Raw genomic sequence first — 26,286 nt, forward strand, 5'->3', positions numbered from 1 at the left:
AATATATGAGTTTCTAGTATTTCTGCTTTTGCGGTGTTTTTTCGTCTCATTTCCGGATAGGGATGTAATCGAGATAAGGAGCTTATTCTTCCTGACTCGACTTGAATCATTGATGCCCTTAAGTTCGAGCCTCGATCCCGTTTCTAACCCATTCGACCCCAGGTACCGTCGTATTGTACGCCTTGCCATTGATAGTAGTGGCATCATCCACGTCAATCTGATTTTGATCGAATTTTAAACCCAAACTAGATGCGTTGGGTTGAATCTCAATCGACTCCATCTGTGTAAGTCCGAATTTCTCTCTGAGTTGGTTAAGTTGATTTTGTTGATTTTGAAATTGTAATCGTAGAGTAAAGATCTCTTCATCCTTTTCTTTAACTGCACGCTCCAATTCTTCCAAATGCACTGCATGACAAACAAGATCCAGGCGTAAAGTCAGCGTGAAGCTGAAATAGTTTTTAGGTACCTCGGAATAATTGTTGCACTCACTCTTTCTCTTTAGTCTGAATTGTTTTGCGCCTACTTTATTTCTGATCTTCTTTTTGTCTGCAGGACTCAACTTTTTGTATTCTTCTTGAGGCATATCCCATTTTTGATCGGGAAGCGCCATATTGTCGAGTTCGGTACTTGATGGCATGCCACTATTCCAGCTTTTCGGAGAACAGCTGGATTTTCTTTTCCCATTCTTAGCTCCTTTGCCTCCCTTGAAGCCTTTGGCTCCCTTGGTCCCTTTGGGCAAATTTGCAGGAGTTGTCTGGACAGAAGGGAAGGAAGAGGACGAAGCTGATGCCGATGACTGGTTCATACCAACTGGGAAATGAGTGGAGGGCGAAGTCGGCGACAGTAACTGTCCGCCTGGCGATGAAGAGTATGCTGGGAGTCGTGTTGCTCCATAATTATGTGTTTCTCGAAATCTTCCATTGTATAGGGTTGTATCAGACATTGGGATAGATGAATTCATTTGAGCGAACATATCCGAGGGATAATTGGTATTGTTATTCGTTTGATGCACCGTGTTCTGTGAGGAATGGCTCGCTTGAGAACCCTGGTAATAAGATTGCGAATGCGAATGCGCACCAGGATGGGGAAGCTGATAGGCGACTCCATTAGGCGATGGATGAATTGCCGCTGAGACCATCCCGGGCGTGTAGTTACTAATTGAGTCTTGGGACGCAGCGTTAGGCCTTCGTTGAGCTGAAAAATTGTCGTTATAAGGGTACTGAGTTTGGGTACTCGATTGGTAAGGTCTGAGTCCCTACGTGCAAGTTTTTTCAGTGATTATCCATCCGCAGTTGAATACGAAAAGACTTACGAATGTGGACATCATTTCTTCGATTTGTCTGACTACGTCTACCGGTTCGGGCGGAAGGTTTCCCGACGCTGCCCAATCCGCAAGTAGCTTGGCGAAAGCTTTGTTGAGTTCTTGCTCAGGGGCTTGTTGGGAGTCAGCTGAGCTTTCGTCTGAGAGCGTCCTCAGCAGCTCGTGCTGGTCTTGCTGATCTTGCTGGACTTGCTGGTCTAGCTGGACTTGCTGGTCCTGGTGATCTTGCTGGTCTAGCTGGAATTGCTGGTCTTGCTGGTCTTGCTGGTCTTGCTGGTCTAGCTGGAATTGCTGGTCTAGCTGGACTTGCTGGTCTTGGTGATCTTGCGGGACTTGCTGATTTTGGTGCGTAAGCAGATCCAGATCGTAGATGATGGCCTGGTACAACACAGGGTCGTGGTAGCTGTTGTCGTTGTCCTGTTCCATAGTGAAAATTGTTTGAATTATGAGCTTTGATTATCAAGTAACAATATAATATAGGGGCGTAGGTGTAGTCAAGTAAGGGGAATGGGATGAAAGATATGCGTATGGTGTAGATTTTAGCAAACAAAAGAAAGATGATGAAGAGGGGGGAAAGAAATTTTAGAAAGAAGTATGAAATTGGGAGACGAATTTATATGTCGATTTTCGAGCAGAAATTATTGGGGAAATCAAGAAATTTCGAGGTCATGAAAAATTAGGTTGATAGTAATCCTTGTTTCTTATATATGAACTTTAGCCAAGCGAAGTGACCAAGACTGAGGTCGTTTTGATAACAAGGGTAGGTACGACTTCAAGGTTGAAATCCAGGACACAGAAAAAGAAATGACGAAGTCCACGATGTTATCAAAGCTAAGGGAGAAATCTAAAGTCTAAAAATATACACTTGGCAAGGAAGGAGACGTAGAGAAGTCAGGATGAGTGAATCAGGTCACAAATTAGTAAGGGTAGATGACAAGTAAAAAGGTTATAACAAAATATAGATAAGAAAGATGTAAAAGAGATAGAAAAGAAGAATGAACTATGTTGTATCAAACAAGGTTGAGTGTATCGCCGCGGAGATTACATTGTCACCACAGTCATCTACTACCAGGGAAAACTAGGTCCGTGCGTTCAACCTTCCATCATACCAACTGTAAAACCTTTAACATAGCATAGATGAAGGAAAAGAAGATCATAAGGAAGATATCAGAGACCGGATGCGGGGTTTAGACACCCGGGAAGTACGAATCTTGCTCCTCTCTTTAGGGAAAGAGCGAGTTAGAAGGTCATTTCACGTCATAGAGATAGACAAAGAGTGTCCGAGAATCATCATGACGACGAGTCCGAGAACCAGAAAGAGGGTACGATTACTACTTACTTGTAATCAAGAGATTCAAGCAATCCAGACCGATAGAGACATCGAAAGCGAAAGGGAAAAGAGATGTTTCAGATAAGGTTATTTAGGAACAGTTCGAGAGGATTGGAATGAGAATGCGGTGTACAGAGGAAGCAATTCTTATCCGATCGAGTCTGATGATTTGGGACGACATGTCAAATTTGAAATCTGGAATCAGAGGACAATTGCAAGGATAGATAAAGGTAAAAAAAATATTCAGATAGAGAAAAGTCCAAATGACACCATCGCATATTACATGATAACAGGAGAGGAAGGGAACAGAAGTAGATAGTAAAAGATTCGTGGTCGGCGCTTTGTTAGATCCCTTCTATTTCCTGATTACACGTGAATTGTTTAAATCGCACTAACAATCGTAATACACGTAGGGTCTTCCGACAAAAGGTACCATCAAACAAACAAGGCAAAACAAATGAAATGCAAAACGAGCCGAAATAAGATAGGAATGCAAGACAAGGGTAATGATTGATAGTTGTACAGTTCCACTTACAGTCTCGATTGATCGACAAGTAACTAGTAGCTAATGCTAGATGACTTGTGTAGTAGGCTTTCCTCGAGCAACCGATACAAAGGAATGGAAGTAATTCCAGTGATCGACTGATGTGATTACCCTAAGAGAAGGATGAAACAATCTTATCAGCCCATATTCACGTAAAAAAAAAAGGGCATCTTGTGATTCAAACAATTGATTTCGGACAAAACCTTGAGACACTATTTCGGACAGGATCTTGTAACTTACGTGATTTGGAGATTCAATTTGATCAGCTTCCGAAAGATTGAGACAATTGTATCAGGCAGTAGACTAAAAGTCCAGTGCACGCCACCAAAATCAGATTAGAGGTTTTCTGGATTTTTCGTAAGCTTGACTTTCAATATCTGATTTCAGATGAGATGAATGATCTGTCAGAAATTCTGGAATGTTATAACGTCATGAACGTGTCCCCAAAAGACTTACAATATAACCTTTCTTTCACACGATTGATGAAACCTGTAGAACCCAAAATCACGGATTTTGAGTTTGCCTGATTTACTAAGATAACCGGGCGCAGCGATGACAATTTCAGTTGCAATACCAAGATAGAACGTACTAATCAAACAGATACTGATCAGCTAAGTCATCCTCACTTATGAGAACAGTATATGAAGATGAAAGCCGATAGGCAACCAGCTAAATGAGAGCTCTATAGAAATAGCGGATGGGCTGATGATGTGATCATTTAGGCACCTCCTTTCGCCCTTATTCAACTCGAACTTCTAACCTATCTGATCATGCGGGAATCTATGAAGCGAAGTGAAGCGGTGACACTTACTATTTTAAGGCTTCCTATTGGTCAGGCTTGTTCGTGTTCGTAACCGCCAATTTTCGTGTCAGAAAGTAGGGTGTGTCGAGAAGCTGAGCGATTTCAAGAACGCATGGTCAGCCAATTGAGATTTTTGGAATAGACTTTTGATAGTCGTCGTGGTTTGTGGCTCAATTAAAAGTAACAATTGAGTGAGTTATAATTGAACGAATGTGGGTAAGAAGGACAGGAAAAATATCATGGTGTTAAAAGGGATATAATTATGGTTAAGAAAGGTGAAATGACACGACACATAATAACGGAGAAGCATCGTGCGAGTAAGAGATCAGGTACAGCCAAAGAAGCGTAAATTAACGGCAGATTTATGACCAGATGGAATATTCCAAACTCTTAAACCGAATCGAGTGAAAATATGATAGGAAAATTATCGAAATCATTACGATAATAATTTAGAAATAACGATTCAGGGAGGTACCCCGTTTCGTCCCGAACAAACTCATTTGGGGATTCTGAGCAAAGTCATATGAAAAGCTGTGTATGAATCATTTTGAGATTTCTCGCTAAGATAGGAAGTAAGAAAAGTGGGCAAAGGGGAAAGAAGACAGGATTATCTTAATCTAATTTGACACTGTTTGTCAGATTCGATTAAAGAATCAATCGATATAGCCCAATTTAGCCTAACAACCAAAGAAAGCGAAGACGACACATACTTAAAGAGAGAGAAGTTTGTTAATTATGGGAAATAATAAGCTTCTCGCACTAATTAATCAGCTGTATTGAGGAATGTGTTCAGGTTTCATATCTAAGCCCTAGATTAAAGGGTTGTCTATCCTTTGTTTGGCTCCGAGCGGAGGAAACCCAATCTTGTCCGATCAGATATCCGCCTGAAGACCCAGAATACGGAAGAAGATACGAAGACCATGACGAAGGAAGAAGGTACAAGGAACAGTAAAGTGGATGTCATGATCACAAGGCGGTTTGAGGAGAAGGGTGGAAACGGAGAAGGAAACAAAGTTAAAGAAGGAATGTTTCGGTCGAAAACAATATAGTTATTGCCCTTCGGCTAGATTGCCGAACAACTAAAATCTTAATGAAAGCGGAATAACTATTAGGAAGCTACATCCAACTAAGTAGTTCGGACGTTCTCACGAATTCGTGATGGATGGCCAATCACGGATGATGTAATAGATTTGAGGTAAAAAACATGCCGAAATGACCGGAGACGAATTAAAAGGATCACTATTCCCGTTGATAGCCGAATTGACTGCCACAATGACCCAAAGTGTGATAAAAGCAGCCAACCAAACTTACCGTTTTAGTTGAAAGAACAATGTAACGGTAACAAGTACGTGGAATGGATAAGAACAACTTTAACAGAAGCTTATTAGGTGCAGAAGAACAAAATAACGCCATGAGATGATCTGCGCACGGGACAAATATGATAAACTCACTCAATTAGGCAACGATTGCTCGTTTGCTTGCAAGCGATTGCGTATGACTTGTAGGCTTGTTACAATTGGATTGCCCGGTATCGAAAGTGTAGGTGATATACGCGCTTCAAAATTGAGGTAGCTGTCTGTCGTGTCGTGGCAAGGCGACTGGAACGTCGTGTACCACAGTGACAATGATTTGTTTGTATTCGAATTGATGCTTTCCAAACTTTAAGACTGATATTTGATGTTTATGTGATCGTCCTAAGGATTATAGTTAAAGAGGTATGTATGTTTTAAAGATGGTTAATTAATTGATTAATCAGTGGATGATGAATCCCAAAAAAAAAGAGATGCGACGTTGATTTTAATAGAAAAATGGGCGATCTTCTGCTTAACCAAATTAAGAGTAGTATATATGTATTTACGGTTAATGAAATCATTCATGTTTAGTTGGTATGTCATAATAATTGTGGTTTGAGGCTAATCTCGATTAAGGTACAAGAAAAGAAGGAATGATGCCCACTCACAGCTGTTGTGAATTAACCAACAGCACGGCATCTTTGTCCCTCCCAAAATTCCTATTGTGCCTTTTGGAAAGCAAAAAAAAGCCTCTTTTAGGGGGCCTCATGATTTTCATGTTATTCGGTTTACCGTTGAAAACAGCTGATAACCAATTACATAATGAAACATTCTTCCACAAATGAATAAAAAGTTCCTAAAGATAGTAGTAAAAAAAGGTGTTTGTATTTTGCTCCTATAACGTAATTTAGCCGAAACGAGCCCACCATCGGAAGTAACGTAAAAAGCACAATAATGACAAGTTAGTTGGGTCGCGAGCTTATCATCTCGACTATTATGACCTCAAACAGACTGCTGATCTTGGTACCTTTGGTTAAACAAGTCCAAGGGACCGAGAGGCGAAAGCCCCCCTCCAAGCCGATGCCGTCTTCACACCTATTTCATAGCTTTGTCAAGTCTCTCAAAAGGCGTAAAATGTGTCCCGATAAAAGCCAAGTAAATGGTTGGTGGAGGTTATCGGTATAAGTCAGGGAAAAATGACGTGAGATCTCAATTCAGTTGATCGGGAAAGCTGCCCCAGTAGATTTAGTACAGATCTCTTTTTACCTCAAAAAGGCAGATTCTAGACCTATCTCTCACTGCGGTACCGCAATGATTTAGCGCAGTTTTGCTACATGGGAATTTTGATGTAATTTGCCATGACAGACTTCTCTCAGGGGACCAAAACACATGTCTTTCAGATGGGATTTGGGACTGTATTTGCTTATGGTGCTCTTACTGCCGTCGAGATCCACGTTTATGATTGGTCTAAATTGCTGCGCAAGATAGGCATAGATGATAATCTCATCGGCATGATACCGCGTGAGAAGAAACGCTAAGATTTAACGTTGAAAAACTGCGGCCTCTCACATAAACTTGTTTGGACCGTCCTAGACCAGGATATGGCATTCTTCCAATATGGCTTGAAGAATGATTGCAAAGATAACAAGCAAGTCAAGGCATATCAAAGCCAGATCCCAATAATTAATAACTCCGGCATGTTACTCTTTGGTAAAGATTCCTCTCCACACTACTGACACTGCCGACAGTCTAAAACACAGATCTCAAGTGGGTTATATAGAAAAAACCAGTGGGAAAAATGCAGAAAAATCAAATACCGTTAAATTGTCGTCATGATTAGGCTGAATTTTCAAGGTACCACCGACAGACACGTTCTTACGAGATAAACATATCATGTGGTTTTCGGTAATCCGGTCCCCGTCAATACTCAGTTACAAACTCAATACAGAATGGAAACTGAATTTGATCTGCATATATATCTCAGTCAACCTTCAAACTCCAGGTAATAAATAATAATCGTTCTCATAACGTATAATTTATCCAATACACTTGGCAATTTGATTGGTATAAGATAATTACTAACCGCTGATAACCGTACTTAACGTTAAACTTGATCAAAAAGTTCCTGAGGAATAACAATTTCTAATTTTAGTAAAAATATCATGTTTCGTCTTTTCTTTCATACCTCTTAAGTTATAAGTTATTTTCTAATAGAAGGAAAATTAGCCATATTCTAGAATTTGTATTAATTTTACATAAAATAGAAGAAATATGGCGATTGAAAATGCCTATTTTTTGCTCCACTCAATACAAACATGATCGTTATATCCTCAAGCTCGTCGATCAGTTGTATATCAGATTGGTCTAACATATAGAATCTAAACGAATGACGTAGGTAAACTTCGTTCCTTGAAGATCTTCTTTTTTACCAAATCACATAATACTTTCCTTGTTTCATATTTTGATTTGTAGATTTTCGGCATTGTGCTCCAATGAAATCGATATATCGTTAATGATCATCACACTGATATCAGAGTATTTTCCCTCAGCCTCATGCCATCTTGGACTCAATTGACTACTGAGCACGTTGATCGGCAGTTGTCCAACAATACATGAAGATGAATGATAGCTGTACACTCATGTTTGGTTGGATTCAGATGAGTGCTCCTGCTTTGAGGTGGAATTACCTAACGTCGTCCAATACAAATCAAGGCAAAACCAAATCCCAAAGAGTATTCCAAAACCATCCAACACCTCTTGTTATAGTTCTCACGCTGAATAATAGGGATTTAGCATTTTGCTCATCCTTAACTTATGACTTTCACTTGCTAATCCAGAAACTCACGTTGGATGTGTTAACCAATCACCCCAATGAATATTACCTCTTACTACCCTTCCTAAATCATATTTATTCCTCTCTACCACGATTAAATTTCCCTTTTCCTTGTCGCTATTATGTGATGTGCTGGTCTGCTGATCAGCGGTTTGTGTTGAAGTTGTGATAACCACCTCAGTCACTGTCGCTGTAGTGATGGGAATTTCTGACACTTGGTTCGGGAGTTGAATACCATAATCTCTTAAATCCTTATATTCGTCTCGGACAAAATCAATTTCGCTTTTCAATCGCTGCAATTGTTGGCCCATGGAAAGCAAAAGCCAAAGCAAGATGAGGTTGATCAGATTTGAGAGGGATAACAATGTCTTCCTTCGTGATTTGACGATTCCAGGAACAGGTAGAGATAATTTAGCTTCGATCGACGATGCAAGCGGGTAGGTCAAAGAATTCGGGGAATCGCGTTTCATATTCGTCTTGATGAGTGGTAAGCTTGCTGTGTGATTCGTAAGAACGGCAAGATCAGCTCGGATTCGAACGACATGGCAAGTCAATACAATCCTTACTTACATGACCATTCATCGCCTGATAGTTCAACTTTCAGACTGCCATCTCCAGTTGATTCGAAGACGGGTAATCCTATCACTCCAGAGGTACCAAGTGTCATTTCCCATTCCACCTCAACTACCCCGCCAGGCTTTTGGTCGTGCTTTCCTAGACGAATCTGCTGATTGTGGTTCTCGGAATACATTGTTCGGGCAACATCCTTGCCATCTATAGTACTTCTCAATAGCCTTATATCCTCATAACAGTCGATCGAAAACCCCACTTCTTCGCGACTTGACGGAAATGGGAATACCGCAAAGGCATTTATGATGCCCCATGGTGATCGGCGTAATCTGACCTTGACGTCTCCCTTCAAAGGACTTGCGCTTGTACTGAATTTCGAGCCATCCTGGCCTGTCCAAGCCAATCTACCTCCGAGAGCGATATCGACCAATTCAACTTGAGAGGATTCGGTCTTCGAGCTTCCATAGGTGGCCCAAGGACATTCTACTTGACATTGCGATGTTTGATTCTCGAAACGTATGAATGGTATCTTCATAGGTATGCTTGGCGATACTAATGTCATGCTGTCGATCAATGACAGAGTACCTTGAATCGCAATCGTTCTATCCCCTTCTGCACCCAGGTATAGATTAAACGACTTCCCAGCTCTGGGTCGTTCCCGTGATGTGTGCCCCTTTGACGAAGTCGAAGAGAGCAGCATCTGTAAAGGCGATTTCCGTAACGAGGTGGGTGTAGCGGGTTTATGTTCGACAGATGCCATTTCGAACGAGAAATCTTCCATCTTTTCGTGCAGCGAAGGGAATGTCTGACGCATCAAGCTTGCCGAGGAGGATGTCGCATTGTTCGTACTTCTTATTGTGGGCAGAATGTCGCTATGGCCAGATTCGGTTGAGGATGCGGGCGTAAGCTTGCGCGAAAAAGCCGATTTAGCTCGAACCGTAGCGAAAGAATCTTCATATTCGGCTTCCTGCATGGAGTCATCCAGATTTGTTTCTGATACTCCCCAACCCCCATCTACACATCGCCAATTCATAAGATTTTCGCCCTGCACTGTGAAGTCTGACCATCCCCATCCGTCAGGCACATCTATCTCGAATGATATTGGATTCTCGGTCATCGGAATTTGAGTAACATATGCTATCGAGATGGTGGAACTCTGTTTATCGTAACGCGGCGATATCTGTAAGGATGGTATATCGGAAGATGAAGCCGAGTTGAATGACCATTCCAATCGTAGGACTTCGGTACTGCGCAAATTGTTTACATGTGAGCTACACACTTCATTACAGCAGAGAAACCATAAGAGTCTAGCTCACCTGGGAAATCGGCCTTCGAGCCAGCTTCCTCCACCGCTATCATCTCCTTCATCATCGCTGATGTCGGTATCCTCCTGACTGCTTTCAGATGGGACATCGTCTGGTCCAAGGACTTCTCCATCTTCCCATCCATCTTCTCCGACCGTACTTTTGATCTTGCCTTTTCCTTTATCTTCTTTACTAGATCTGACGGTATGTCGGTTTGCTCTATGCGAAGACGTGCTAGATTTGAAAGCGTTTGCAGGGAGAGGTAGCATCTTTGGATCGGTCAATATATTGACTTCTTGATTCAGCGACGACAGGGATGATGACGATGATGATGAGGTAGGTATATTGGGCGATAGGATTTGGAAGCGGATGGTATTATCCAAACATTTCGGTATCGGCAGAAGAACCTATTGACACAATTTAGCCTAGTTCATGTCCGTGATATCCCGCGGGGTTTCTAAGAATGACACACCTTTGAAATTCCCTCTTCGACTCCATTCTCAAGAGGAACTTCAAATTCCATACAAATCAACCATTCTTTCCTTGACGTCGACTGCGAGGTTGATCCGCTGGCTCTAGTTTGACTATTCCGCCTGGAGGATATTGGATCAATCACAAGGTATACTTTACCAGTTGTGCTTGATATATCTATGTATGGTTTTCCTCCGAGTCCAGAAGGTGATGAAGGCGGGTAGATAGATGGTAGCGGCAAAGCGAGAATCTTGGAAGCAGTTCGTAATTGAGGATCGCGCGATGATGGTACCGGTAATGGCAGAGGATGGATGATTGGGGTGGAAAGGAGCCTAGGTGGAGTAGCTGAGAGCGAAGGATATCTACGTAAGCAATATGTTTGTGTCGACCGAGATCAGCCCGAGTGAACTCACAGTTGAACAAAGCCCATCTAGCGCCGGGTCTGGCTTCCGAATCTTTCGGTAGAGAAATCTAAGTGATAGTGTCGTCAATTATTGGGAGATTCATACCGAAAAGCGAGGAAATTGACTAACCTTGAGGCACATCAGACCTCTTACTACATCATCAGTAGCCGTAGCTTGTATGCCAAGCTTGGTGATCACCAAACCGGCAGGGGCCATCGTAGCCAACTGATGTAGAGATGAAGCTTTCTCTGATTAGATAAGCGAGGGATCTGTTCGGGCTTGAGTGATGTTTCTGGAGATTGCGCCGGCAGATGATGACCAGCAGTACAGACAGTCACTACGGGAGGGATTGACCATTTGATTAGGACCGAATAATGCGAAATGATGAAAAAGGTCAAGTAAAGATTAACATTTCAACCTATTCTCGAGATGATCGTACTTTGTCAGGCACGTATCGAAATAAAAACACGCGTCGAAGAGCAGAATGATTTACGTAAGTTAGAAGAAGCACTTGCTTCCGGTTAACTCGGCAAGGATTATTTACCGATTCTTCATCGACCAGTCTTCTTATAAAGACACATTCTCGAACGATGAATGATGAGCATCTTGTTATCGGGTGCGCATATTCTGAAATTGGACCAACGAGAAAGAGCAGAGAGAGATCTTTAACGTTTATCTATAGGGAAGGAGATCAGTAATAATGCCAAACCCAACAGAAGAAGAACAAGAATCATTTCAACGTATAATAGGCTCAGCAGGATATGGATCACATTTATCAAAACATTTTAAGATATCGGAAATTGATGAATTACCTCCAACAGATGAAAAAGGATGGAGAAAAGTGAATGGATTTAAAATGAAATTCGAAAGTATAGTTACTGAGGGTAAGTTCCAATATCTCCCCAATAAACGAAGAAAAATATTAATTGATACGATGTAGATATGTCAAATTTTAGTGGGAATATGCATGGAGCTGCATATTCTTGGATATTAGATACGTAAGTTCACTTTACCACAATGTCTTTATCATCAATTCAAACTTATTAATCGATTAATTGCATCTTATGTATAGATGTTCCTCTGCAACGTTGATAGCTATACATACACCTACTTTTTGGGGTTTACCGGATTTCGCAGGAGTTACACTTACTATGGAATTACAATGTTTGAATCCTGCTCCAATAAATACAAAGCTATTGATAGAAGTTGAAATTATCAAGTGTTCTGTAAGATTGGCAAACCTGCGGTGCGATGTGAGTTACAAGCATTTATCTCCTTGCATTGACAATCTTGATTTCATTTTTTTACAAATAATATGCGAACTTCTTCGGTTAACAAATCTGCTTTTGGTTTCGCAGATTAAAAACCTAGAGACTGGGAAGCCTTACGCAACAGGAACACATTTAAAAATGTGGAAAGGACCTCAAAATGGTAGCGAAAAAGATACGAAAGCGAAATTATGATGAAAGGTGTTTACAAACATGAATTGACAGCTCGGTAGTAATACTGCGAAGGATTATCAGGATTCTGAGAACTGGTCAGTGAGAGCATGTGTTATCAGCATTCTTCGACTTGAGATAGGGTGCAAAGATAGGCACAATGCATTGTTGCGAATTTATACTCGGACGCATACCGTATGCGTATATTTGGGTGAATACCCTTCTAAGTCATTTTAACGAGGACCGATCGTCTACCTTTAGTCTACCTTCAAGTCAAATGCTGCACCCAAACCAACTAAATCAACAGATCACTCATTATCACTATCACCGTCTCTAACCAAACCACTTCTCCGCCTTTCTTCCTCTTCTTCCTCTCTCCTTCTTTCAGCCTCCCTTTGTTCTCTTGTATATTGCCTCATATCAACTTCTTGTACACCTTCTTCATACAAACCTTCATCGGAAGTTGCAAGAGCAGAAGAAGATTCGAACAATTGTCTCCCTGAAACAGAGGCAAATATCAGCCATAAGTTATCGATATTTTCCATATTGAGCAAGTGATGGTTGTCATTTCCTCACCTGTTGGCCTTTCTTTCCTTTTCTTCCACTCTTCTCTCTCTTTTGAAATCATAGCTTTTACCCTGTCCTCTTCTTCCTTTTCTCGCTTAGCTTTGATCTCAGCAGTGAATGATTTACGCCATTTATCGAATAAACCTCTCGTCAAAGGTGTTCCTCGTGTACGTGCTGCTTCGGCCTATAATATCTTTAAGCATCAGTTTTGTATCTCGTACGCGACTTAACACTCCACGAGTAATTATCTATCTTATCGAACTCTCAGAGAGTTCAAGGCTGGTTGATAAATCACTCACCTCCTCGTACTCTCTCGCCCTTCTATCATCCTCTTCCTTCTCTTTCCTTGCTCGTTCTACTATCAACAAAGCCAAAGCTTCTTTCGCTGCTGATGCAATTGTAAATGTCATTGCCATCCCTATTGATTCTTCGGCCTGTATCATCAAAGCAATAATTTAGTAAACAATGATAAGTGAAAATATAGTATTACTTACAATACTCCTTAAATTATTCAACACTAATTCTTCTTCACCTTCTCGTAGATCTCCTTCATCTTCTATCTCTTCTAACGATATTTCAGGGATCACATCTGGATATGTTTCTGGGTAATTTATAATCAACGATAATGCAACTATAAGATTGCAAATATGAGTCAGCTCCTGCTTGGAAACAATTCAGACCTGATTCAATACAGGCAAGATCTAGTAAAGGTAAAGAAAGTTACTTGGATCCGAAAGTGATTGTTCTTCAGGTTCAATCCTTATTGATATTGAAGTTTCTGATAATTCTGTTATAGGAAATATCAAAATTAGCTCGTGCAGAGAATTAAAAAGCTGAGAATCAAATATAGAATTACTTTCTAACTCATCTGGGAATATTGATTCTAAAACCTATTTATCAATATTAGCGAATAATTCGACAACGATCATTCATAAAACGTATTAAAGATTAACGAACTTCAAATTCTTCTTCCAATATAGCTTTGTAGTCTATTAAATTATATAAAAGTTAATCAAATTGTCCTGTTCCTTAAAAGCAATATGAAATTGCAATCTCACCTGACATTTTAATTTTGCTGAAATGATCTACTATTCTATTCCAAATCTATAAATTCATGACTGAAAAACCAACAATTCAACTTTCTTTTAAACATATCTAGAAAAACAAAGGCTAAAGTTCGCAAATGAGCGATGATATTCACGTGGAATTATCGTGATTTGCGCCAAAGGAGTGAAAAATTGATTCCGTTATCTCTTTCCCGATCATTTGCCACCCAATTGACGTCAACTTTGCATAAATTAGAAAAATCGTATAACAATTATACAAAATATAATAACATTAATCATATAATCCATAAACAAAAAACAATCATTGATAAACTAGAACAGCTAAGGGATTCAGCTGGAATACACGTATCTTGAGATTCTTCCGAAATGTCCGCTCCTGCTCCTTCTCTAACTCCTTCTCAAGCAAGATTAGCAGCTCTCAATCGTTTAAAAGCCAAAAATAAAATTATTCAATCTAATAATGTCGAATCATCTTCTTCATCTTCGAGAAATCCAAATCCAAATGGAAATGGGGGTGCAAATGGTCATCCGTATGTTCATAAAGCGAATAATGTACCTTCAACAAGTAGAAATATGGTACAAGCTCAACAACAAAGTAAAGAAGAAACTCAAGCTCCTTTAAGAAGAGATCCAGGATTGGTAAGTCAACACTATTACCTTTTCAAATATAGTATAATCTTTAACACATTGAATACGGAAATCAACTAGCTAACCATAAGTTATTGTGTTGTGTTGGATGTAGGGCAAATATTTCGAATATGATTTAAGTAAATTACATAATTCAAGAGGAGGTTTTTTGACTGAAGAAGATAAAGAAGGTGATAGAATAAAAAGTGTGATTGAACTTGCAAGAGAAAAAGCAAGGGAAAAACAAATGATGAGAGAAGGTGAAGAACCTGGTGAGTTTTGAGTCTTTCAATCTAAATCAAATGATGTTATTGGTTAAATGACCATTGTTTATCCTTGGCTTAGCAATACGTATTGATAAATCACCTAGATGTGAAGAATGTAATACCTTGGAAATCAATAATCAATTTTTAAAGGTTTGTTATGATCAAGATTAATCATCAAATCAAAAGTAATATTATTGATATTCTTTTAATTAGGTGTTCGATGTAAAAGTATGTAAAACATGCGAAAAGAAATTTCCTGAAAAATATTCATTATTAACGAAAACAGAATGTAAAGAGGTAAATCATTTTTCCAGTTTCGTGATTCTACATTAATTCAAATTATAACAAAAGATAGCTAATGATGGACCCAATAATCCAGGACTACCTTTTGACAGATCCAGAATTGAAAGATGAAGATCTTTTACCTCATTTATTACGTCCAAATCCTCATGCATCAACATATAGTAATATGATGTTATTTCTTCGTATACAAGTTGAAAAAGTAGCATGGGATAAATGGGGTGGAGAAGAAGGATTAGATAAAGAATGGGAAAGAAGAGAAGTATTTAAAAAAAGGAAAAGGGAAGAAAAATTTGAACAAGGTTTAAGAGAGTGAGCTTTTTGTTTTTTTTTTTTCTTCTTTCCAATTTGACTGTATTCCATCTGCCCGGGAAGAGTCTTCACTATTCTTCAATGAACAATTTTGGAATGAGAGTGACATGTTTATAATTTCGATTTTCTCATTAGTCTAAGAAAACGTACGAGAAATAATATATATCAACGTAAACAAGAAGCAGAACATATACATCAATTTGAAGATATTGATGAAATGATTGATGATCAAGGTGATAAAAGAGTATTACAAAGGTGTTTTGGTTGTGGATCTGAAAAAGAAATAGAAGTTTTATAATTTGCTTTAGAGGGTTAATGCGCATTTTTTGTTTAAGCGGATTTGCCTTACTCAGTTGTATGTTGTATTAAATTCATTAGTAGCTTGTATGCAATTGTTTTGATGTATCGACATCAATCTTCTGTTGAATTGATTTCAATGTCATATCATACCCACATTCAGACCTGAAAATGGGAACACAAATAAATTACATAAACATGTACTACAATATAAAACGTCATTACTTCTCATTTCGTTCAAAAGTTTCAGCTCAGTTTGGATTTTACGATTCTTCCCAACCTTGACCTAAGAAACATCTTAATCTCCACAAAGCAATAAATAGCGGTAAACCCAAATCTCCTTTATGTAAATTAGCATCATCTGTAGAAGCAATAGGATAACTGTATAAAGCAATTATACTTGAATGTTCAATATTTTTATCCTTATTAAATTCAAGTTGTTTCTCATTCCCTGAATCCACTTTTAAAGATTTTTTCGAATCTATTTGATCAATATCAATATTTGAAAACCGTTTCTTAAGTTTTCTTTCTATTGATAAGATCTTCTTCAAATTGATTAAAAGCTTATTTCGTTGATTGAAATTTGAGAATAAGGAAGTTATTTCGAATATCGGTACGGAAATTCCTAATTCTTTTTCTATATTAACGTTGATAAGTGGTATATCAGGGATATTATCAATTTTTAAATTATGATGTGTATTATTGAATAAAGAAGTATCATTTGATTCTAGTTTTGATAAATCCAATAATGCTATTATATTACCGTGTATTTGAGAATCTGAAAGCCGATCATTACTTGTTGAAATGGATTTATCTATTGTAGAACTTGTTCCAATTTTTGATATTTCAATTTTCGTTAATCTCCTCAATATTGGTTTATGAATCGCTCTTTCATTTTGAGATTCGTTTGGAATTACTTTCCGGGGTAAAGTTTGTAACTTTTTGAATAAAGTATTCAATTCAATTAAAATCCTTTCTAATAATTGTTCTTGAATTATTGATTTTAAATTTGATGGAATGGTAATTGAAGGATATTGACGTAAAGTACCTATATGTGGACCTAAAAAGATTTTATTGATTAGCATCGAGCTTTGTGACTCAATTCAAATGAGTGAAATTGGAGAATGCGTGAATTATTGACTAGTTGAGTGATTGGTCAAGCAGGCTTTCTTTCAAAAAATCAACTCACCTTTGCCATTAATCAATTGTTTAACAATTGTCGAGTTACAAGAAATCCATAATCCTTTTCCTTTTTTAGATCTACCACGCGTGAGTATTCTATCAGGTAATAATTTAAGTGAACCAGTTGATTCGGAATTACGAAGATCAGGAGGAAAATAAGTTGGACGAAGATTAATCAAAAAAGCTAAATCATTTAAATCGTTATATCAATTCCAATTGATGAATTCCCTACGTCGATTTGTATGGAATGACTTACAAGATGGTAAGATTTGACGAGTAACTATACATATACTCTTTGGAGATCTTGCTATAAGTTCTAAAATATTATAAATAAATTAGCTCGTCCAATTGGTCTTAAAGATTTATTGTTGGACAATATTTACCAAATGGATCATGTTTGTTTTTGTAGATTCTAGTCGAGATATCCTTTGAAAGAAGCTGTCGTACCAATGTATCTCGTCGATGATATTTTAAAGGGCGTGTCAATTCATTCCGCTTTCTAGATTCGTTATTATATTTATGTGATTCGAAAATTATTGACTTTGTTGAATTTTGTCGAATCACCTTTGCTGGAATCTTTGACTTAGACGCCGATGCAAATGATAATAGTCTACATGATGCGTATCGAGTTCTCTTGTTAAGAGCATTCAACATTAGCATATTCGAGTTGATTCATCATGCTATGCAAGTTAATGTATAATGTCGAATTGAGACTTGACTTTTTTTGTAAAATACTGTATGGATATTACTTTTTGCATTCTGGATTTTCAGATAAACCTCCACCGGCCAAATTCGCAAGTTATCGAAATGAGAAATACATGCGAGAAAATATTGTTACAGCTTTCAAACGCTATGATCATTGGAATAACGCCGCAATCCATTGAGGGGTTTTGATATGTATTTGAATTGAATTGATTCATACCTATCAAATATTATAGAGTGATATGTAGAACGACGAATGACAACGAGAGTTAAGGAAAGATTTAAAATTCTAATATAAGTTATACCATACGGTCTACCATATATTATTCTAGGTGAACACCTAGGGAAAAGGAATTGACTTGTTTTCCCCAGACTGTAGGGGAGGATTTGAGTGACATACGAAAAAATATCTGAGCAACTGTCAAATCGAGCTCAAACAATGACATCATGACTGTCTACGTTATTGATATGATATAACGCCAAGGGAATCCAGACTTGGCTTGTACATTCAAACGAGTACGAGAAAATCCGGGAATTGTGAACGCATCTATGCAAATCTTTAATAGACTACTACCGTAAACTCATAGTCCTTAGAAGTATCATGTAAAAGATAGACTATTTCCATCGATCAACTTAGAACGTCATATCAAATACGCTATACAGGTCACTAATGTCACAAACTTGCGAAGAAACAAGGTTTTTTGTATTTTCATAGTTCACTGAAAGGACTTGTAGTGCAAATTGAGGTGGCACATTGAAGATTCCATATACGCATAATACCAAATTGGCGTTTCAGCCATTATCAACGTCGTATTGGCCAAAGGGGAAAAAAGTATAAAAATCTAAGTCTTGTGACTTCAATGGCCTCAGAATAAACCTCAGCCACATCTTGATTACAAACTTGGGTTGATTCAAATACCTCCGCGCCTCACTTTATTTTGTCTAAACTATTACAAGTAGATCTCATAACCTTTATTATTGAGTTTCTTCAGGAGAGGTAGATGCGGGAACATCCCGTTTTCAGGGAAAAAAGGAAGAAAAGATAACCACATGTACATGTATTGAATTTCTCACCAAACAGTAAATGAGGGGTTGATTTAATTATATAATCTTTAGTTTCCCGTTCCCCTTTCCCGTCAGGTCTATTTTTGACCCTTTCCACCTTAATTCTTTTTACTATTTGTCTTCTTCTCTTCTTTCCTCTTTAAACAGCAATGATTTACATAAAAGTACTCAGGATGGGAAGTCTGGTAACCTCGGAGGTTTTTGTCACATGCTTTACTTCCATGGCTTGTTCTCACGGCATACACACGATCATCAATGAGGTACGTGTGCTAGTGAAATTATGTTAATCCGAGACAGGGTGATCCCCTCTATGAGCTACTAATATTTTCAACTGATAAGGGTATGGGTCGAATACCGAGGACCAATTAGACTGTAATTGCTGAAAAGTATCATCAGGACATGCTCAGTCATTACGCTTCAAGCCAAGTATTTGCAGATATTGCTCTCCCGATAGATGAAGTTTTAAAGAGGTCATGCGAGATTCTCGAGAAGTCAAATCAAATTTGCACCCTCAATTGTACAGTAAATTCGCCTCTAGGACCGGAGCCAAGAGCGGGAGAAACTTTCAGATTCCGCTTGCTTAACACTACGGTATGAAGAAAAGACGTTCCTCTACTTAACGATAGGAACTCTTCCGAGCCGAGGACCAACTCATCTGAATTAGCTTGAGGAACCCGACTTTCGCATTTCAACAGGGGTATATACCTTTCCCGAGGAACCCGTCGGCCCGTTGATAAGGAGAAGATCCTGGAAATTTTCAGTTAACCTCATCATACTAAATCCTCTAAGTAGCTGATCCATGCGGGTGCGGATTTATTGTCGCTCAAGGCCCATTATGCTGGATCGACAGGTGATTAATATTTCAGGAGATGGGGGAGATGGAAACAATAGTTCGATATTCGCTTGGGGGGCAAGAGAGGCTCAAGCGTGAATTCTATCCTTCTTCTTGTAGGTCATTGGACTAGACTGATATTCCCGCTTGTCTATTCAGTCGGGATTTCGTTCACCTTGGTCCCGGTTCCCTTACCCTTTGTTTCTTTAACAACGCAACGGTATCAAAGATTTTCGAGGCTATGAATTGTGGGTATCATCATCACCAACGATCTCTATGACGCTTGAGGATAGTGAACTCTCGTAGTTGCCCTAGCTCTAAGGGTTTGTAATACTCCCATATCAGCTGGTGAACAAGCCAAGGATATGCTTAGGACAAGCCTCGATCTCAGCTTCAATCGAATTGGGCGGGATGACATATGAGACAGGGGTGGATTAAGAGATCAATCTATCTTCTGGTGACTGCCTCTTTAAATGAAAAGGGACTTCTAGTTGTCCGGGTGATGGTGATGAAGAAAAAATAGTTGAGAAAGAGGTTTTCGAGAATATGTAGTATATAAATCCTGGTGAGTCGATGTTTTATCTCCTTTTCCCCCTTCTCTTTTCTTTCACTCAATAGTCATTCACTAAAAAAAAGACATTCATTGTACCTTCGATATTTATCGATACTCACATATCCCTTTCATACCTTCCCCTGTTCTCAGATCATCTCCTTCCAAGATGTTCTTATCAAAAGTTCTCCTCTCTCTTCCTCTCCTCGCCACGGCCATGGCTTACTCAGACAACTCTACCCTTTCATCCAGGACATTCGGGGGAAGTTCATCTTCCAACGGAGGTTCTAACCAACAGTGTGCCCGAGTAGCAGGATCATACGGATGGTTCAAATATGATTTTGGTTGTTTGTGTATAGATGATTTGGATGAATACTGTAGCGATAACGGAATCAATTCGAATATTCAGAGTGCCATGGATGCTTTTGTGAGTAACAGATGATAACTTACTTGTTACGATAAGGTTCAATGCTGATGATGAGTAAAAAAAAAAAAAGATTTCTAAATATGGTAAAACTTCTTGGTATCCTCATAATGCTCAACCAACATGTGATGGTAGAGGTGGATATACTTGTGGATCACTTTATAAAAAATCCGATGGATCATGTTCTTCTTCAGCATGTTCAACAAATCATTGGTCAACAAATGGATCATGTTGTCCAAGAGGTCAAACTTATTCAAATGGAAGATGTTGTGGTACAACAGGATGTAAATCAAATGGAAATTCATGTAAACCAATTTATACATGTCCTTCAGGACAAGAATTTAAAACAACACAATGTTGTAAAACATATTTATCAGAAATTAATGGAAAATGTCAATGTCCAAATGGATTTGAAGATGATTCAATTAATTTAAAATGTAAATCAAAATGTAAAGAAAATGAAAAATTAAATTCAAAAACTGGAAAATGTCAAACAATTTGTGATGAAAATAATGGTTTTACATTTCAAAAATGTAAAAATTCTGGAAATTCAATTTGTTGTTCAAAAGGTAAAATTGCTTTTAATACAGTTTGTTGTTCAGAAGGAAAAGAAGAAATTGAAAAATCTGGAATTTGTTGTAATTCTGGTGTTGGTGCAAAAATTCAAAATGGTAAATGTATTGAATCAACTTCAAAACCTAAAACACCAAAGACAAAAAGAAATTTTGGAATTCCTATTCAACTTATTAAAAAAAATCAAATTCCATATGGATTAGAAGAAAATAAAGAAAATAAACTTTGTCCATTAAATTACGCTGCTTGTCCAATTGAAGGAATTGATAATAATGATAATTATGAATGTATTAATCCTTTAGAAGATTTACAATCTTGTGGAGGATGTACTTCAATGGGTACAGGTAAAGATTGTTCAATTATACCTGGTGCAAAATTTATGGGATGTAATATTGGTAAATGTCAAGTTTATTCTTGTAAAAAAGGTTGGAAATTGAATCAAGATGGAACAGCTTGTTTAAGAAAATAAATAAAAATTAAATTTAATGGACATTTATTATTTATTTATTCATTTATTATAATTTTTTGGACTTTGTTGTTTTTGTAATATTAAATTATATAATTCGATTCATATTCTTTATAATATATATCATTTCTTTTTGGTATTCAAGGACTTTTTTTTAATACTTTCGGTCGCTTCAGCGTGATAATCATAGACAATATAATAGATCATAAGTATATAGTATAATGAATAGGCTTAACAATATACCTCAAAACGCATGCGTTATAACTCGATTGCAATAGTAAATGCGCTAAATATCAACGATGATAACGATGATACGAAAGATCGCAACTTGTTGTCAAGTCAAATTGAAATGGATATTATAGATCATTCATTCATTCATCCATCTAATGATTGTTATATACAAAGATTGTCCATAAAATAACGAGATTAAATAGCTCGAGAAATACATTACTGGCAATATCACATTGAACGATGAATTTGTGCACATAAAACAAAATTGATTTCTAAATCTCATCAAATCTATCAAATGAGGTCGGCGGATTTAACGCCTACCCGCACGTCTAGGAACATTGACTCCAACACCTTCACCAAGAACAACAACATTTGGTCTTTCTTCTTGTGCACCCATATTAAATCCATTCAGTTTTTTACTATTTATAGGTTTCCCTTTTATTGGTAAATTTGAAGTTGTCGAAGGTTGTCGTAAACTTTGAACAGGTATTAATTTAGATTGGATTGGAATTGATAACTTGTCTGATGATTCTCGGCAATCTGAATCTGGAATTTGAATTAAAGATTCTCTCGAAGATACCAAATCGTCTTGAGGCATATTTTCCACTTCATGCTGATCGTCATTCAACTGATCAATCGACTCATTTCTACTTTCCAACAAATTGATTTGATTCGGCTGAACCACTTGATAACGTTGATCGTCTTCGTCTTGGTCCACAATTGCCCCGCTCTGCCTCTTTCTCCAATTAGCCAAAACAGCTTCTCTACTTCCAGTTCTTTCCCAACCATTTGGTATGTTCCAATTCTTCTTTTTAGGGGTAATACCAGTTGGTAAATCCTCTTTGATTCCACTTTCAAGGAAATTAACTGTCGTGTCCATAATTCGTTGCAAGGTATTAGTGGCTGATTTTGAAGATTGAGCGAAAGAAGCAGATGCAGTCGATGACTATCGATAATCTCAACAATGTTAGAATTAATCTGTCTTGTTAACCAAGACCGTAATAGCAAGACTCACGGAAGTCAGTAAAGTACTTGATAATTCCTCAATCTCACTACTCAATCTATCTAATCTAGATCTTGAGGTTTCGTGAGTTTGTGAAATGTTATTTGAAATAGCCGCTAGGAGATCGGAATTTTTCTTTCCTCTAGAGGACGATTTCGAAAATACCGCACTTGCAGATTTGCCAAGTCTCTCGAATTGTTTATCGATGACTTTAACGTGCGATTCAGCTTGAGTTGAGGTTTCAGTACCATATTCCGACAATTTGGTCCTGAGATTAGATTTGACATTGTCCAGTGCCTAAAACACGATCTTTAGCTATGTGACATACTGGTGTCAATTTGCTAGTAGTCCTCAACTCACTTTTTGTCCCAAATCCCTTTGCTGAGTTCCGCCTTCTAAATTCATTCGCATTGTATCCTCGATTTCTCGTCTCTTCATGTCTCCGGTGTGGTAAGCACTCGCAACCACCTCTGAGAATTCCTGCATCCCTGTCACAGCGACATTGTTCTCCACTGTCACGCGTCCGATGGCATCCGTCCAACTCTGATCCTGCTGTTGAATAAAGCCCTCAATCATCTTTGTTAAATTTCCGATCAACTCCGTTCTCAGTGCCGCCGATTTGGCTTTTTCTTCAACGAGCAAGTCGATAAGTAAAGTATTTTGAGCTGTTAGCCTGGAAACTTCGGTAGAGGAAGCATTCAAGACCAAGTTCCTTGACTTCGTAGCTTCGTTGGAAGCGTATTGCAGATGCGACAAAGTAGTTGAGATTACAGAATCCACTAGATCCGCAGTTGATCCCAACACCGAAGCGACCTATGTTCGCCAGTAATGGTCAACTTAGAACAACGCGACTCTTAGTCAAGACGAGCTCACTGTGTTCAGATGTTCCTCTTGATACTCCAAAACCTCATTTACCATCCCTTGACTTCTCGTTCTTATTGCCTCCGCCCATTCTTGAATATTCGTCTGAACTTCAGCTTGGACAGCTAAGATCGCTTTGCTGGTTTCTGCCGATTCTTTTTGACCTTTGTCATTCGAGGCGGATAGTCTTTTAGCAAGGTCACTAAAAGCAGAGAATGATTGATCTAGACTTTGCAGATCGCCATTGGACATCTTGAGAGCAGTTATCGTCAGCTTGAGATACCTTTCGGCAAGACTACAAGAAATGCAGCTGATCTCACCTCTTGTCCTCGTAGCGCGAAATTTTCCATCTTAAGTTTGATGTCTTTTCCTAAACCCTCATGTACATCTTGCAGACTGGCTAACCCACCTCGCAAATCGTTAGACAAACCCTCTAGCTCCCCTCCAAATTTGGTGGCTGAATCTGCGTTAGATCCCAGCACTTTCGCTTTACGAGCTGTAAAGGCGAGCGTACTTTGAGCATCTTCTACCAATTCGATTTAAAGGCAACTTACCAAGCTTGTCGAATAATCCGCCCACATCACCCACACTCTGCTCTACAGTCCTCTTCAATTCACTGGCTACTCCATCCAAACGTTCTTCGCCTTTCTGATAAGCTTTCGCAATAACACTTTCTTCCTCCAACTCCACTCTCACTTTCTCCAAATCCAATTTAGTTTCTTCTAACAATTCGGTTAATTGCCGTTCAGCTTCTCTAACTTGAACCAATTCTTCCGAGGTACAAATGAACCTCGCTGTCACTTCATCAAATTCCTTTTTGATAGTGACCAATTCAACTTCAATAATCCCAGCTCTCAATTTCGCTTCTTCGTAATCTGATTTTTGTCTAGATTGAGTTTCTTGCATTTCTAACCATTGTTCTTCAGGTATATAAACTCCATTCTTCTCTCTAGCAGCCATTAATTCGTTCTTTAGCCTTTCAATATCACCGGTGTATTCTTTGAGTAGACCAGCTTTAGTGAGATGAGCGTTAACTTCAGGTCGATTTCGTATAGATTTCGCTCGAATCGCGTAATCCAGTGTACTCAAAGTCTCCTCCATATTTGATCTTGTCGGCGAGACTGTAGCTACAATGCAAGTCTTGGTTGTACCTCCTAAAGAATCTTGTAAAAGCCTAGTCAATTTAGATTCTCTATATGGAATATGTGATCCTTTTTCGACAAGAGCTGAGATAACTCGACCCAGAGTAAGCAAAGATTGATTAATCATTCCAGCTTCTCTTGCTCTTTTGTCTGTTGCTCCGGACCGTCCGATAGCTTCGGATCCTGCTAAATCGACAAGGTTGAATTTCCCTATTCGTAACATGTCTTCTCCACCTCGAGAGATGCTAGTTTCTTTGACATGAACCGTGATTGAGAATATTGTATGTGATCGGCTAAACACATATCTATCAGAGGTTGTAGCTCGGATCTGTTGAAGATGTGCCAACTCACGAAGATTCGGTGTTCATTTTGGTTTCGGCAGTCTGTCTCCTCTTGACTCCTTTTTCGAGGATATTCAATGCCTCCTTCAGATTTCTCGCTCCAGCTTCTTCCAATCCTTGTATATTGACGCCCTTTTTACCATCTTCATACAACTTCAGTCCGCCGTGATTAGCTGTTGTGATTTCTCCTTTGTAATCCACAGCCAGCAAATCACGCAGTTCCTCATTATACAATTCGACGTAAGAGCATTTCACTGAGAACTCAGTGTTCTTTGAAGCGTCAAGGAGTGAAAATAGGCGATGTAGAACTCTGGGCACGATACCTGCTGTTGTCTTTGGTGCGGCAAGAGGTGTCAATTCAAGGTCACCTTGCATCGTATATCTGTGCGGAGAAAATTGCGGCAGCTGTATTAGTGCAGATTCTAGGATAGCACGCTGGAAAATGACTTACGTTTTACCAGTTCCAGTTTGACCATAAGCGAATATCGTACAATTGTACCCAGCTAAAACTTCATTCAACATGCCATCTGCAACTTCGTTGAAAATCATAGTTTGATCTGCTTCTGGTCCGAAGACTTTGTCGAAAGGATAAGTCTTGGTCATGGGCTGATGCGATCCACCATACGAGGATGCCGTGGTAAATGAAGCTAAGGAGGAGGAGATTACAGGAGTAGTTTCCACTGTTATCGTTTTCGACAATGCGCCGGACGTGGACGTTATAATGGGTGATGCCGCGGATACTTCCTGAGGAGATCGACCACTAAGCAGCCATACATGATTAGAACAGTCATATCTTAATATCGTGATCATTCGGTCTTATTTGAGGAATCAGGTTTCTTGAGTACTCACCGACACCTGACCACTACTTGGATGTTTATCTCTCCATCTCCGTTTGTCTTTGCGCTTTCTTTCCCTTTGATACTTTGTCCACTTGGAGTTCTCTTTCGAGAGGGACTACTACTCCTACTTGCAGTCCCCTCATTATCCTTATGTGAAGTTCCCGTCTGACTCATTACTGAAGCTGGTCGATTAGGTATTCTTGATGGAGGTGGCATGGAAATTGATGCTGATGATGCTGTTCGAGGAATTGTCCCTCGAGTTGAGGTCGGCTTGCGAGACATCTTGATCACGCTTATCTGAAATCTGAAAAGTTTCTGTGATAAGCTTG

At 38.8% G+C, this 26,286-nt stretch overlaps 8 protein-coding genes across 8 annotated transcripts; 3 read left to right on the plus strand and 5 right to left on the minus strand.

The window, feature by feature from the left end:
* Positions 1 to 118: 118 nt before the first annotated feature.
* On the minus strand, positions 119 to 1,747 carry I206_105226 (uncharacterized protein; the record flags this gene model as incomplete). Its single annotated transcript, XM_019155605.1, has 3 exons — positions 119 to 405; positions 490 to 1,255; positions 1,313 to 1,747. The coding sequence occupies 3 exons, from the start codon at positions 1,745 to 1,747 to the stop codon at positions 119 to 121; spliced, it is 1,488 nt and encodes a 495-aa protein (XP_019011759.1).
* A 6,249-nt stretch (positions 1,748 to 7,996) lies between these two features.
* I206_105227 (uncharacterized protein) lies at positions 7,997 to 11,087 on the minus strand (the record flags this gene model as incomplete). The annotated part of the gene is made up of 7 exons (XM_070203087.1): positions 7,997 to 8,063; positions 8,135 to 8,618; positions 8,693 to 9,939; positions 10,009 to 10,403; positions 10,469 to 10,812; positions 10,881 to 10,938; positions 11,001 to 11,087. 7 exons carry the CDS (start codon positions 11,085 to 11,087, stop codon positions 7,997 to 7,999), a joined length of 2,682 nt encoding a protein of 893 aa, XP_070059188.1.
* A 484-nt stretch (positions 11,088 to 11,571) lies between these two features.
* I206_105228 (uncharacterized protein) lies at positions 11,572 to 12,334 on the plus strand (the record flags this gene model as incomplete). Its single annotated transcript, XM_019155603.1, has 4 exons — positions 11,572 to 11,755; positions 11,812 to 11,869; positions 11,944 to 12,124; positions 12,230 to 12,334. The coding sequence occupies 4 exons, from the start codon at positions 11,572 to 11,574 to the stop codon at positions 12,332 to 12,334; spliced, it is 528 nt and encodes a 175-aa protein (XP_019011757.1).
* A 284-nt stretch (positions 12,335 to 12,618) lies between these two features.
* Positions 12,619 to 13,942, minus strand: I206_105229 (uncharacterized protein; the record flags this gene model as incomplete). Its single annotated transcript, XM_070203088.1, has 8 exons — positions 12,619 to 12,809; positions 12,887 to 13,061; positions 13,177 to 13,311; positions 13,372 to 13,508; positions 13,602 to 13,664; positions 13,734 to 13,767; positions 13,835 to 13,866; positions 13,936 to 13,942. The coding sequence occupies 8 exons, from the start codon at positions 13,940 to 13,942 to the stop codon at positions 12,619 to 12,621; spliced, it is 774 nt and encodes a 257-aa protein (XP_070059189.1).
* Positions 13,943 to 14,310: 368 nt separating this feature from the next.
* Positions 14,311 to 15,747, plus strand: I206_105230 (DNA repair protein; the record flags this gene model as incomplete). The annotated part of the gene is made up of 6 exons (XM_019155601.1): positions 14,311 to 14,583; positions 14,687 to 14,843; positions 14,917 to 14,987; positions 15,051 to 15,134; positions 15,217 to 15,449; positions 15,585 to 15,747. 6 exons carry the CDS (start codon positions 14,311 to 14,313, stop codon positions 15,745 to 15,747), a joined length of 981 nt encoding a protein of 326 aa, XP_019011755.1.
* A 262-nt stretch (positions 15,748 to 16,009) lies between these two features.
* On the minus strand, positions 16,010 to 17,588 carry I206_105231 (uncharacterized protein; the record flags this gene model as incomplete). Its single annotated transcript, XM_019155600.1, has 4 exons — positions 16,010 to 16,806; positions 16,936 to 17,112; positions 17,185 to 17,244; positions 17,312 to 17,588. 4 exons carry the CDS (start codon positions 17,586 to 17,588, stop codon positions 16,010 to 16,012), a joined length of 1,311 nt encoding a protein of 436 aa, XP_019011754.1.
* Positions 17,589 to 20,246: 2,658 nt separating this feature from the next.
* On the plus strand, positions 20,247 to 21,543 carry I206_105232 (uncharacterized protein; the record flags this gene model as incomplete). Its single annotated transcript, XM_019155599.1, has 2 exons — positions 20,247 to 20,504; positions 20,575 to 21,543. 2 exons carry the CDS (start codon positions 20,247 to 20,249, stop codon positions 21,541 to 21,543), a joined length of 1,227 nt encoding a protein of 408 aa, XP_019011753.1.
* A 538-nt stretch (positions 21,544 to 22,081) lies between these two features.
* On the minus strand, positions 22,082 to 26,239 carry I206_105233 (uncharacterized protein; the record flags this gene model as incomplete). The annotated part of the gene is made up of 9 exons (XM_019155598.1): positions 22,082 to 22,717; positions 22,787 to 23,071; positions 23,135 to 23,587; positions 23,648 to 23,887; positions 23,956 to 24,131; positions 24,190 to 25,070; positions 25,129 to 25,500; positions 25,570 to 25,878; positions 25,968 to 26,239. 9 exons carry the CDS (start codon positions 26,237 to 26,239, stop codon positions 22,082 to 22,084), a joined length of 3,624 nt encoding a protein of 1,207 aa, XP_019011752.1.
* Between the last annotated feature and the right edge of the window lie 47 nt (positions 26,240 to 26,286).

The sequence above is a fragment of the Kwoniella pini genome, chromosome 7 (assembly GCF_000512605.2).
Source record: "Kwoniella pini CBS 10737 chromosome 7, complete sequence".
NCBI classification, from domain to species: domain Eukaryota; kingdom Fungi; phylum Basidiomycota; class Tremellomycetes; order Tremellales; family Cryptococcaceae; genus Kwoniella; species Kwoniella pini.